Source organism: Rousettus aegyptiacus, unplaced genomic scaffold (assembly GCF_014176215.1).
Source record: "Rousettus aegyptiacus isolate mRouAeg1 unplaced genomic scaffold, mRouAeg1.p scaffold_m13_p_14, whole genome shotgun sequence".
Taxonomy (NCBI): Eukaryota; Metazoa; Chordata; class Mammalia; order Chiroptera; family Pteropodidae; genus Rousettus; species Rousettus aegyptiacus.
In genome coordinates this window covers 47,720,871-47,733,451 of record NW_023416289.1, presented here as the reverse complement: position 1 = coordinate 47,733,451, position 12,581 = coordinate 47,720,871, and the positions used below count along the sequence as shown (strand labels likewise).

The 12,581-nt window shown below is 47.5% G+C and overlaps 1 protein-coding gene, 1 non-coding gene and 1 pseudogene across 9 annotated transcripts; 2 read left to right on the top strand and 1 right to left on the bottom strand.

Moving 5' to 3' along the window:
• Positions 1-288: 288 nt before the first annotated feature.
• Positions 289-413, bottom strand: LOC118611542. Its single transcript, XR_004954502.1, has one exon. It is a non-coding gene; the product is annotated as a small nucleolar RNA SNORA16B/SNORA16A family (small nucleolar RNA).
• An 840-nt stretch (positions 414-1,253) lies between these two features.
• On the top strand, positions 1,254-1,372 carry LOC118611762 (annotated as a pseudogene).
• Positions 1,373-3,692: 2,320 nt separating this feature from the next.
• Positions 3,693-12,238, top strand: LOC107500444 (zinc finger protein 211). Of its 8 annotated transcripts, none has more exons than XM_016125697.2 (4): positions 3,693-5,025; positions 8,245-8,371; positions 8,458-8,491; positions 9,822-9,927. In XM_016125697.2, the coding sequence occupies exons 1-4, from the start codon at positions 4,957-4,959 to the stop codon at positions 9,844-9,846; spliced, it is 255 nt and encodes an 84-aa protein (XP_015981183.2). In that variant the 5' UTR covers positions 3,693-4,956; the 3' UTR covers positions 9,847-9,927. The 8 variants fall into 8 exon arrangements, 7 of the variants coding, with proteins under 7 accessions (XP_015981183.2, XP_015981182.2, XP_036088510.1 ...); XM_036232617.1 differs by having other exon boundaries at positions 4,753-5,025; positions 9,822-12,238; XM_036232616.1 differs by having other exon boundaries at positions 4,753-5,025; positions 8,458-9,388; positions 9,822-12,238.
• Positions 12,239-12,581: the final 343 nt, after the last annotated feature.

Sequence of the window (12,581 nt, the reverse complement as noted above, 5' to 3'; positions counted from 1 at the left end):
AAGGCTTGACCAACCTTTGGTCTGCGACTGATGCCTTCAGCTTTTGAGGTCAGTGACCTAAAGCATTGCCAAGATGTGTGCCACTTCCCGCTAGGTTTTCCTTTACAGATGTCGGCCCACTCCCATCTGCCCCTCCAGGCTGTCTTGGCCTTGGCATGCTGCTTCTCAAACGCTGTGTTTTAACTACATGCAAGACCCCATCAAAGGAACGTTTCTGCTGGCCTCCGGAAACGTGTCGATTTTAATAAAGGTTTCTGTCTGTACTTGAGAAATGGTAGGTACAATGTGAACTGCCTTTTTCCAAAATGTTGCAGCTCAAAGCAAACAAAATGGCACTGTCCAGGAAAACTCACTCTAGGCCCCTTTTTGGCCACAGCAGCTATATGGAAGTGGTGGCTTGGAGAAGGGCTGCTCCACTTACCTTTTTAAATACTTATCATTGAAGTAGTTAGGCCCTTGACCATGGAAATTGGCCGTGTTGTAGATGTGGCTTCTTGAGGCTCTGGTACCGTTTAATTGCTCACCCTTTCCTCTTGTTTCCTGTATAGCGAGGAGATGGGTGCTTGAGGTTTGGTCCCTGCAGACAAGTGTGTGATGATGACTGTTGAGGCAATAAAAACAAAATTTTCTCCCAACGTATAAATCTTCTCCAGAAAGGTAGCAGAAATAAAATCGGTTTTATTACTGAATATGCATCGAACTAAAATAGACGAACATCGCAGGCAATCTACTGGGAAATTGCAAAGACAAAAATCTTACTACCCTTTATAGAAAACCTGATCCAACTCACTACATACATGTATTCAAGATAAACTGGTCCTGAAGAGGACTTGACATGTGCCATTTGTCGCATACAGTTCATACTAACTCTACTTGGTAATTGTGGTGACTATCATGAACTTACTGGCTTTATCCAGAGGGAAAACAACCTCGCCTTTATCAAAGGAGGTCCTTTTGTAAGTGGAGGCTCCTCCCCTCCCACAGGACCTGGCAGCGGAGTTATCACCCTTGATGTTTGCATTCTGAAGAGATGGCTTCCAGGTTCTTGAGAAAGACATTTCTGGGTCCTAAAGCTGGAGAAAAAAAGGCAGATGACAAAAAGCCTGTCTGGTCTTCAAAGGCATACACTTTAAAGGAGTGAGCGAGTTCTTACAAGTTTTCTAAGGTAAATGCTCTGAGAATCAGGAGGGGAAGGAAATCCCTTTTCTCAGTTTTCAACAGGTAGAATTAAATTATTTTTTAAAAAATTCATAGTCCGTGGCCATGTTACCTTGAACAAACCAGATCCCATCTGATCTCGGAAGCTCAGCAGGGTCAGGCCTGGTTAATACTTGGATGGGAGACCCACTAGGAAGACCAGGTGCTGTGGGTGTAAAAAATAAATTTTAAAAAATAATAAGGGATTGTAAGGGTCCTTGCAATCTCTTAGGTCAACCAAGGGTTGCCTCGCCTAAAAAAAAAATAGAAAAATAAAAAATTCATATTTGTTGAATAAAATAATTTGTATGTGACACTTGGAAACAAATAACGTGAACTATGTTTTGCTACCACACTGACAACCTAAAAATAAAATGTTTCAGGTACTATATGTGACATCCACAGGTCTGCGGACCTTGTATGACATGTGTGATATCAACATAGCACAGTACAGGGCACCTCACATACACCCTGGGGACATAGTATGACAAATGCAAGATGCTGTCATACCATCAAGTGTGACAGACTAGGCTTCACTGGAGAGGCCAGACCTGGTCTTGCCAGGTAAGGGAGTGGCTGGCCTAGTTCCTCAGGGGGAAAGGGAACGTTTTTAGGGATTGGCAGTCCCTGTCAATCTTTGATTGGCATTTGATCTAGAGGGTTGGGGATGAGTAGTCAGGGCTAAGGTCAGCTCTATAGGGGTGAGATGAAAGAGTCTTGGGGACAGGGACTTGAGAGGGTCACCCTAGACATTCTCGGGCTTTAGCATCTCCTTTGTCCACAACAGTAACTGATTACTGATTGATAGCTGAGTACAGTGGGCATTGGTCAGGGGAGACTTGCTGAGAGGCAATACCAGGAGAAAGACCAACAATATCCAGAGTGGCATCGAGAGCCAATTGTGTGTTTGGAGGGACACTCATGACCCTGTCAGGGTTGCCCTGTCGCTGGTGTGGCCGTCCATGGGAATAGTATTCACAGGAGAAAAGTGGGTTTCAGGGGAAGGCGCTGCATGTCTGTGGTTGTGGGGAGCAGGAGGCCTTAGGTAGGGGTGTCAAGGTGTGGATACTTGATGGTTCAGTGCTCAGCACATGTCTCTGGGGGGTCTGGGCTGGAATCCTGGACTATTTCTCTTGGAAAGGATGCAGAACTAGATGAGGAGACCCAGAGCGGTGTAGACTAAATCTTCCCCAACTCAGTCAAATTTGGTGAAGTTAGGCCATTTTAGAAAGATGCAAGAAATCAGATTGTAATGAGAGAACATAGAAGAAATAATACTTTTTCCTGGTATCTTACGTAAACAAGAGTTTTTAACCTTTAGCATTTCTTTTTCATTCTTTTTGTGTAATTTCCATCTCTCTGCTTATATTCTCCATCTGTTGTTGCATGTTATCTACTTTTTCCATTTTATCGCTTAGCCAGCTGCCTCACAGTCCCTGTGGGAAGGTAGGAGCCTCAGCCTGGTGGACACCTTGCTCAGATTTACAAAATTACCTCCCTTCGTAAAGATGAGAAATTTGTTTTTCCTCTGGATAAAGGCAATCAGCTACCACAGATAGCCCAATTACCAGATAAATTTAGGAAGAACCACGCGTGACAAATGATGCTGTCAAGTTCTGTTACTTGACTAGTTAGTTGTTTTTTTCAGGGCCAATTTCCTTACTTTTAGACCAGAGTAACTTTTGATGCTCTTAAGATAAGGAATGAGATGGAAGTTTGAGAAACTAAGAGGTAAACCTGTCAAAAGATTATTCTGCTGCCCCTTTCCTCTGCCCAAACCATACTATTCAATTATTACCCATATAGTTTCAGTCCTGGGCAGCCATGGAAGTGTGCAGCTGGGTTCTGCCTTATGATGGATCTTGCTGTGATAAGTGAACCTGGCCAACAGCCCCCAGCAGTGTTGTTTTGGGGATCCACTGCAACCTTCCAGAAACTACACTCTCAGTAGACTGCCCTCAGCCAGTGGTCGAGCATGGTGCAGGTACTAGAGCCGGGCGACTAGTTATCGTCTATTTCCAAAACATGTATATAATGGGTTATATCTGTTTAGCTATATAAGGGTGTAACTCAGGAGACCCAGGCGTGGAACTTACACCTGGGTTTGGATGTTCCGGAAAAACCACCAGGAGAACCAGAGAGTTGAGAAATGCTGTTTATTACTCATGAGACAGGGTGTAAAAATGAAAAATTCTCCAGTAAGTTAGTTCCAAGGACAAGACAGAGAGTGATATCTTCAGGCACCAGCTCCCAAGAAAAAACAACATTTCCGCTGGAGTGCAGATAACAAAACTCTATCAGGCCCCGTTTGCTATAAGATTAGTAGTCCCCCAGAAACAATATATCTTTGTACTAGATGCTAACAGCCAATTTATGCTTTTGTAATCTGCTTGCTTGCTTGATCAAGGTCACCAGGACATAATTTCAGGCTTTATAAGCTGCCTCCTCTGGAAGCTTGGGGCCGATTCTTTGACCCTGCGTGGTGGAGAGAGTCAGTCACCAGCCAGCTAATAAAGGCTCATAATTCATCTCAATTGGCTCCATGGGTCTTGGATTTGAATTCGACACAACACAGGGAAGCTTCAGCAGCGGCTGGTCTGAGCTACAAGAAAAAAGCTGCTACTGACCAAAAGCAAACAGAATTTTTTCTGCCCACAAGCAGAGGGAGGGGTTATCTCAGGGGAAGCAGCCACCATCTCATACAGATGGGAGCAAGAGGTCCTGCTTAGTTACAAGCATCAGAAGACATCCTTGTGTGCTGCCTTCTGTAGCTGCCGACCTCTTTGTGTGCTGCCTTCTGTAGCTGCTGGCTTCTGAGTATGTGGAGGGGCTATGTTCTGAGTTAACCCTACAACGAGGAGTTTCTTCCTGCCTTTGCAATTTCTCAACACATTGCCTGCGATATGCATCAAATTCTGGTTTCATGCTCATTCAATAAAAGTGTTTCTGTCGCTACTACTTTGGAGGACAGTGTGTCTTGGTTCTGAGATTTTATTTACCAAATGGTCACCTTCACACACCGCCTGCTGGGACGAATTCTCAATCATCCATCTCATCAATATCTAGTGTATAGGATTATCAAAAAGGGTGATCAGTTAAACAGTATTGGGGACTCGATAAACCACATCTAGAAATGTGTCAAATTCTGGTGAAAAATGACGCAGCAAATTAAAAGAATAATAAACATGATAAAAACAAAACTTCATGTTCTGTTTAACATGTTTAACGTGTATCTCCTATATATGGAAGAGACTCAGAGCCAAGTCAAGTGGCTTTGAATTCAGTTTTATAGAACATCGTCAATAAAAAATACACTTTAGAAAAGTAAGAAGACAATGGAAAAGTACCTTGAGTTTTTAGGGGCGGTAAATTGTGGAAAGACAAGTATATGGGAAATTGCTAGAAAACGATTAGTACTAAGTTTAGTCAGGATGGAGAACCTCCACCCAGCGGCCTGCAGAGGGCTGGGAACTACATTACCCGGAAGAGCTTGCGCAGAGAGGCGTGGTGGGCAGCCAATGACGGGGCAGAGGGAGGGTTTTCCGTCGTGCTCATCGCGCAAGGGCGGGACTTCTTGCGCCCTCATGGCGGCCGTTTTTGCTGGTTTGAACCTCTTCTGGCTCCCGAGTGTCGGCTCGGGATCAAGGTGACGGGGCTGAGAAGGCGCAAAGAAGTCATGGACCCCGCCGCACAGACGCGGATCTGAGACTCGGCGACGCCGCCCTGGTGCCCACGAGGAAACAGGGACCGTGGTGTCCGATGCCCCCTCCGCTCCCGCCCCGTCCCCAGAGTCCGATGGCGGCGGCCGCGCCAAGGGGCCCAGCTGAGGTGAGTGCGCGGGCCCGGCCTCACTGCCCTCCTCTCCTTGAACTCCGAAGCCCCGCGTGCGGGCGCCGCTCCCGTCCTGCTGCCTGGATCCCGGAGTCCGGGCTGGTGAGGCTCTGGCGACATCCAGGGTGACGGGCCGTGGAAAGTGTCACTGGCAGAGGGGACCGCCGTGTCAAGACGTGGGAGTGTCCGAGCCCGGAGGCTCCGGGAGCCTGGGGTCCGTCTTACCTATGCAGGGGACAGAGAGCATAAGGCGGAGTGGCACGTGGAACAGCAGGCTGGGGTTGTCCCTTGCTGTGATAACTCTACAAGCCCTGGAGAGTTTTAAACAAAGGGACACGATGTGCGTTTGTGTCCTAAAAACTTCTTAAAGGCTGTTCAAAGGAAAAACAAACTAAAAGGGGGTGATGGGTTCATTGAGTCTCTAGGTTGTTGGTCGAATCATTGTTTAAGATCACACAGCTGGTAATTGGACGCTGAACACTGAGGCACACAGATTAGACAGCCGGCGTGAGGTCACCAGGCTCCAGGGCGAGGAAGGGTCGGTCACAAGGAGGCATGAGCCCGTCAGACACTACCATGGACTGATTTCTTTAAGGCCTCTCTCTTCATACAGGCTCCCTTGGCTGCAGAAGTGCTTATGGAATCCCATAGGGAAGTGAAGGGTGGCCCAGAACCTCAGTGGCCTTGATCTTCACACACGTTTTCTGTGGATTGTTTGTTCCTGGGAGTCTTTTTTTTTTTTTAGATTACAGTTGACATAAATATATTAGTTTCAAATGTGTGCAACATAGTGATTTAACATTTATATATCCACTTGGAGTCTGTAGGGCCATTCCTCCTGACCTTTGAGAAAGCCCAAGCCTAGAGTTGTGAGTCCACATCAGGCTTTATTTAGAGGTGTTCCCGTCTGCAACCAGTGCAAAAAGCATGGAGGGTCATACCAGGAACTGATATCAAGGTGTGCAGATGCTCAAAGGTAACTGAGCTGGATGTGTTCAAAAAACCTCAGGTCTCCTTTTTTTCGTGTGGGAACCAACAGCAGAAGTGCCCGAGAAGTTGGGTCCCTATTCTGGAGGTAACTGGAGTTTTAGCTCAGAGGAGGGCGGCAATCTTAAAAGGTCTTACCAGCCTCCATATGGCTGTAGAGGGGCTGCAGACTGTGTGGTGTGGCAGGAGAACGTAAGATCAGGCTGCGGGCTACTAGTAACTTCCTGGTGAGACATAATGAACCAGAGTGGTGGCTTCGGAAAAATGGTTGGATCCTGGATGCTCGTTTTAAAAAGGAGCAACTAGATTTTCTAATGTGGATGGGGAAAGAATGAAATACGGGGTTCAGGGATGATCCCTGTGTTCAGCATCTGTGGGGATAGGTGCCATCATCCAAGTTGAGGAAGATTACAGTAGGAGACGTGTTCACTAAGGCTTCCGAGAGCCTTATTTTGGCCATGTTAAGAGCCTGAGGTGTTTCTCAGACCACTGAGTGGAGGCATGAATTGGGAAGCTGGACTCAGGTCTGCAAATCTGGGAAGGGTTCCCAATGGATACATCCAAAATGTTCTGGTGTGGACCCAGGTGAGCAAGCTGTGGTCACACTTAGGAATGGTAATCTTCAGATTATGGTGGTAAAACTGTTAGAGGGCAGGTAGGGGAGGGTGGAGTCTGTGAACTGGGTGTCTTGCTTAAGTACTTGGGCAATGATTTGAGGCTTCACAAACACAGGTGAGGCAATTAAGTGACCATGAAGGGAGGACACGTGGAGGACAGGATAGTCTAGCCAGTGACCAGGGCTTCCAAGTGGAGAATGGGTATGAGGTGGATTCAGAGGCCTAGGAATAACTGAAGCAGGATTACACTTAGGCCAGAGCAGGTGCTTATTCTCCGTGCTATGCACCCAACCAGAATTTTGCGGCAGGTTTGAGGGGAACTGGGGTGTTTCATCCATCCCTGAGGATTAGGTCAAGGGCATGTACTGTTATCTGTGAGAGTCACTGGGCATGAGTTGGGTGAGCGGTAGGGCTGAGCTTTGAATGAATTTAGGTAAACAGGAAGTTTGGACTACTGAGGGATGGCATGTGCAGCACAGAAGTGGAGGAGGGCATGGGTGTCTGAGAGCACCATGATTCTGGCTGGCCAGGTCTGAGGCAAGGGACTGTGTCAGACAGGGAGACTTTTGTGGAAATATTTGGAGCCGCACCACAAGTGGGTACAGTGGGAAGTCTGTGGTGATACGGGATCCCAGTTAAATCTGCCAGGCATACTCCGGATGTTTTCTGCCAGGTTGTAATGTGAGGCTCACATCAGTCCCACTGTTACGTGCCGCCCTTACATCTGCTGACGTCCAGAGGGCCCGAAATGGCCTGAATGCAAGTTTCCTCCGCCTTCCGCCTTCCGCCTTCCGATAAGTTTTACTATCAAGCAATCTTTTTTGCCACGGATACCAGACCCATTTCCTCTTTTTGCCTTTTTTTTTTTTTAAATTAGGTTTCAGCCCTCTACCAGCCCGTGGACTTACTCAGATCAACCAGTTCCATCCTCCTGCTGGGACCCGGGGCGCCTCGCCCTCTTGATACTGCAAAATGCACTTGCACAGCTCCTGGCTGTTCACTGTTTTTCCATAGTACAGCCTCCACATGTTACCCACCCCACAGCTCTGAATATATGTGATTGATTAAACTGCTGTTAGTGTCATCGGTCCAGTGTCCGGTGTCGTATGTTTGGCTATCTACATAACCCTGGGACAGGATCTCACCCTCAGCAGTTGGCTGTGGGGAGGAAGTCATTATATTACATATAAAGTGGGGGGCAGGGAGAGGGCTGTGGAATGGGGCAGTGAGGTGGTGGTGGCCTTGGGCATGTCGCTGCACTGTACAGAGATGCGATGGACGTGTTGTCTTAAGTATTGTGTGCACTTGGAACGGGAGTGTGCCTGACACCTCCAGGATCCTCCTGTTGGCACTTATGTAACCTTGACTGTACTGGAGGAATTGTCTGCTGGGAGCTGGAAGAATCTGCTATGCCAGGTCCAGAGCCTAGAAATCTATTCTTCATGGTGGGTCCTTCGTGAGGAGACAGGAGTGTCTGTCTTTGGCACCAGGGCCTGGGTTTTCCTCTGAGTTGGGGAGCTGAGGAAAATGGCATGGGGCGTTAGATGGGGGAAGGAATTGTAGGTCCTTAGGAAGGGGCCGTTTGTGGTTTCATCTGTCCCCATCATGCCAGGGCAGTGTGACCTTTGAGGATGTGGCCGTGTACTTCTCCTGGGAGGAATGGGATCTCCTTGATGAGGCTCAGAGGCGCCTGCACCAGGAAGTGATGTTGGAGAACTTGGCACTTATGACCTCCCTGGGTAAGATCCTCACACCCACCTCTGTGCCCTGAGCTGGTCTCCGCCCTTCCCTTTACCCCAGAGACAAGTTTGTCCTCCTCACATAGGACCCCGGCACCACATCCTCCCCCAGGGCCCCGGGTAAGTGCTGTGGTTGACTGGGCTGAAGTGTGTGCACGGCTCTCTCTTGAACTTGCCTGACACCTGCTACCCCAAGCCTCCCACGAAAAATCCCAGTGTCAGTTGTCTTGCGGTCACCGCTGTGGATACCACCTTGCCTGCTGTCCCCTTAGCCAGGCAGGTTTGTGCAGATCCAAAGCAACTCCCCGCCCAAGGTTGACTTCTTTCCTCATGCCTGCCTGTGCCAAGAGTGTCATCCATTCCTGTTACGTTGGCACTGCACAGGTGGACGATGGGATGTTCTCGTAGACCCTCCGCAGCAGCTCTGTTCTGTATAGGTTTTCTTGCTCGGTCTGTCGTGTGCTGAGTTGTTCTTGGCTGTGCTGGCTGTACATCTCCTGCCTGTCCCTTAGCACATGCATCACATGGGGGCCATGTCATTGCTTGTCTTGGGGGTGGGGCGGGGAGTCCTCAGTGGTCCACAGAATGCCTGTGAGTTCACCCACAGCAAGATGGGCTCAGAGGGAGCCTGGTCCTGAGGAGTGGCACCCTGGAAGGGTGGGGCATGATGTCAGGGTGGTGTTACAACCGTACCGGAAGCCTATTCTGACTCTGATTTTGGTTCCAAAGCCAAAGGCTGCATTCCATTTCTGCCTTTCCATCTCCATTCTTGACATTTTGCCCACTGACAGTTCTGCATGTCACCTCTCCTCTTAACATCCAGCCTGCGGGCTGATTCTCACATGTCTGGATTCTGCATCGCACTGTTTATTTGTAGTGTTCAATCCACAGTGCTTTCCAGCATGGTCTTTGCGTGCTGTGACGATGCGTGCACGTAAAAAGCCATCGAATGCCAGTTCCTCGGGTGCCGCCGGCTACTCTGGAGCCTGGACTCACCCTTCTGCACAGCACTGGCAGGTTAGCTGCAGACAAGATCCTGCCAAACATTCTCACAGGAACGAGAAGTAGGCCCTGGCCTCCCCTTCTGAATTCTTCCCGCATTTTGTGCTCTTTATAGTCTAGTACTTTTTTGCCCAGTGTTGCGGCATCAGCCCCCAGCAGACAAGTCCTGCTAAAATTTGTTCACAGGGAAGTGAGTTGCGAACCTGTCTCTCCTCCCTGGGTCGCACTGCATGGTTGTGTCCTTCACTTCATGAGGCTTCCCACACTCTGTCACCTTATAGCCCAGTACTGCTAAGTGCTCCTAAGGAGTGCTCAGCCTGAACCCAGCTTCTCGCCTCTGTAAACGATCCTCAGACTGGCTCCTGGTCATGTCAAACACAGACTGGCATACAGGCTGCCCCCTCCTACCTCAGGCAGCGTGCACTTCACCATATTTCTTTTCTTTTAGGTTGGTGGTGTGGGGCAGAGCATGAGGCACCCGAGCAGAGCGTTTCTGTAGAAAAAGTGTCACAGGTCAGGATTTCCAAGACAAGTCTGTCTTCCCAGAGGGCCCACCCATGTGGGAGGTGTACTGCCATGTTGAAAGACATTCTGTACTTGGCTGAGCACCAGGGAACACATCCTGGATGGAAGCTGCTCCAGCTTGGCTTGCGTGGGAAACAGTTTTATTTTGGGGCAAATCTCCCTCAGCACCAGATACAGAACATTGGCGAGAAGCCCCCTGGGATCAGTGACTGTAGAGCTCCCATTTCTGGGAAGCCCTTTACCTGCTGGGAGGTTGGGAAGCACTCCCCAGCCACTGCAGGACCTCTCCAGGTACAAGCCACTAACACTGAAAAAAATCCGAACGCTGGAAACAAGTGTCTGGCGGCCTTTCCCAGGCAGAAAACTCATCGCAGCCCTCAAGAATGCACAGAAGTTCTCAGGTACAAACACACACTTGTTCATCACGAGAGAGTCCTCAATAGAGAAAAATGTTACGTATGCGGCAAATGTGGGAAATCTTTTAGCCAAAGTTACAGCCTCAACAGACATTGGAGAGTTCACTTGGAAGAAAGGCCTCATGAGTGCAGTGAATGTGGGAAGTCCTTTAGCAAAAGCTGTACCCTCAGTAACCATCAGAGAGTTCACACTGGAGAAAGGCCTTATGAATGTAGGGAATGTGGGAAAACTTTTACTCATAGCTCTAACCTCATGAAACACCAGCGAGTCCACACTGCAGAAAGGCCTTATAAGTGCAAGGAATGTGGGAAATTCTTTAACTACAGGTCTATTCTCTTAGAACACCAAAGAGTTCACACTGGAGAAAGGCCTTATGAGTGCAGTCAGTGTGGGAAATCTTTTAGCCAAAAATCCCACCTCAATAACCATGGAAGGATTCACACTGGAGAAAGGCCATATGAGTGCTATGAATGTGGCAGGTCCTTTAGCCATAGCTCTAGCCTCATTAAACACCAGGTAGTTCACAGTGGAGAAAGGCCTTTTGCATGTAGGGAATGTGGGAAATGCTTTTACCGAAATTCTAGCCTCATTCAACATCAGAGAGTTCACACTGGAGTAAGGCCTTATGAGTGTAGCGAATGTGGGAAATTATTTAGTAACAAGTCCAACCTCAATAAACATTGGCGAGTTCACACTGGAGAAAGACCTTATGAGTGCTGTGAATGTGGGAAATCTTTTAGCCAAAGCTCTAGTCTCATTCAACACCAGAAGGTACACACTAGGTGATGGCTTTATGAGTGATATTATGAACTGAATTGTTTATGTTCCCCAAAATTCATACGTTGGAACCCTGTCCCCCAACGTGATTACAAATTGAGGTCTTTGGGAGGTGATTGGAACATAAATGGGTCATGAGGGTAGAACCCTCATGAATGAAATTAGTTTCCTTGCAAGAGTCAGGCGAGAGCTTGCTCCTCTCTGCTTTTTAAGGCCCTTCGAAAAGATGGTCACTATGAATCAGGAAGCAGGTTCTCACTAGACACGATCTGACCATATGGGGACCATGATGTCAGATGTCCAGCCTTGGGAATTGGGAGAAATACATTTCTGTTGTTTATAAGCCCCCAAGTTTATATTATTTTATAACAACCCAAGCTAAGACAAATATGCAGAATGTGGATAATCCTTTAACCAAAGATACAGTCTCATGAAAATCAGTTCACACTGGAATAAGGCCTTTTATGAGTGTAGTGACTGTCATAGTTCCTTCAGTCAGTCATCTGTCATTCCACACTTTCGGTTCACACTGCAGAAAGGCTTTCAAATAGGGGACTATGATTTTTTTTTCTTTTTTTCTTTTTTTTTGCTTAGTGTAGTTACACTGGAGGAGAACCTTTGCAAGGCAGCCATAACCTGACTTGTCTGCATGTCCACAGTTAGGTGATATCCATGTGTTCCAGCTACTTGGAAAACATTCAGGCACTGCACTGTTTTCTAATCTTCCCAGAGTCCCGATAGATTTAAGTCATTGCCAGTTTCTGTGGCAGAAGTAATTTTGCTCTGCTCTGCTGCCTGGCAGGTCCCCACAGTGTACATTAGTCACCACTCCACATGCTTAGGGGAATCTGACCTCTGTGATCTGTTATTGCTGATGGAAGTTACTGGTGATTGGGACGCACAAGGGAACCTCATTCCATGCTCTCTTACTGGGCATCGATATGACCCAGTGTGACCCAGAGGACCCAATCTGAGTTCTGGGTGGTGTCTCGTGAAGAAAGACTGTGTTTCTTGGGAACATTGTTAGTCTTACATGAGGCTTGTGATAAATCTTTGCAGCTTCAAAGTCACCAACCTACGAATTGTGTGCTACACGTTTTTCTGGTATTTGCACTAATAAAGACCTTTTTATTTAACTACCTTTAATATTGGGTGTTTTTTTCACTTTGAGGGGTGGTTTGAAAGGAGAATTGATCTCTGCCTGCATGAAAGGGAGAACAGATTTCATTAGTTACCAAACTTCGTGTTTTAGAGAGGACAATGTAATTGCAAATGAATAAATGAATAAAAACTTTCCACTTTTCTATCTTAATTTGCATTATGACCCAAAGCCTTTGTTATGGGCTGAGTGTGTACCCCCGAATTTATAAGTCAAAGTTCTAAGCCCCGGTACCTCAAAATGGACATAACAGCTTTAAAGAGATATTAAGTTAAAATGAAGTCATTAGGGTAGATTTTTATGCAACATGGATGGTGTCCTTAGAAGAAG

Bases quoted from the DNA above. Each gene is read 5' to 3' on its own strand.
- LOC107500444 (XM_016125696.2), top strand. From the start codon at position 4,957: ATGCCCCCTCCGCTCCCGCCCCGTCCCCAGAGTCCGATGGCGGCGGCC. The intron at 5,026-8,244 runs GTGAGTGCGCGG...CCATCATGCCAG, and splicing joins CGCCAAGGGGCCCAGCTGAG to GGCAGTGTGACCTTTGAGGA. The intron at 8,372-9,821 runs GTAAGATCCTCA...CTTTTCTTTTAG, and splicing joins GGCACTTATGACCTCCCTGG to GTTGGTGGTGTGGGGCAGAG.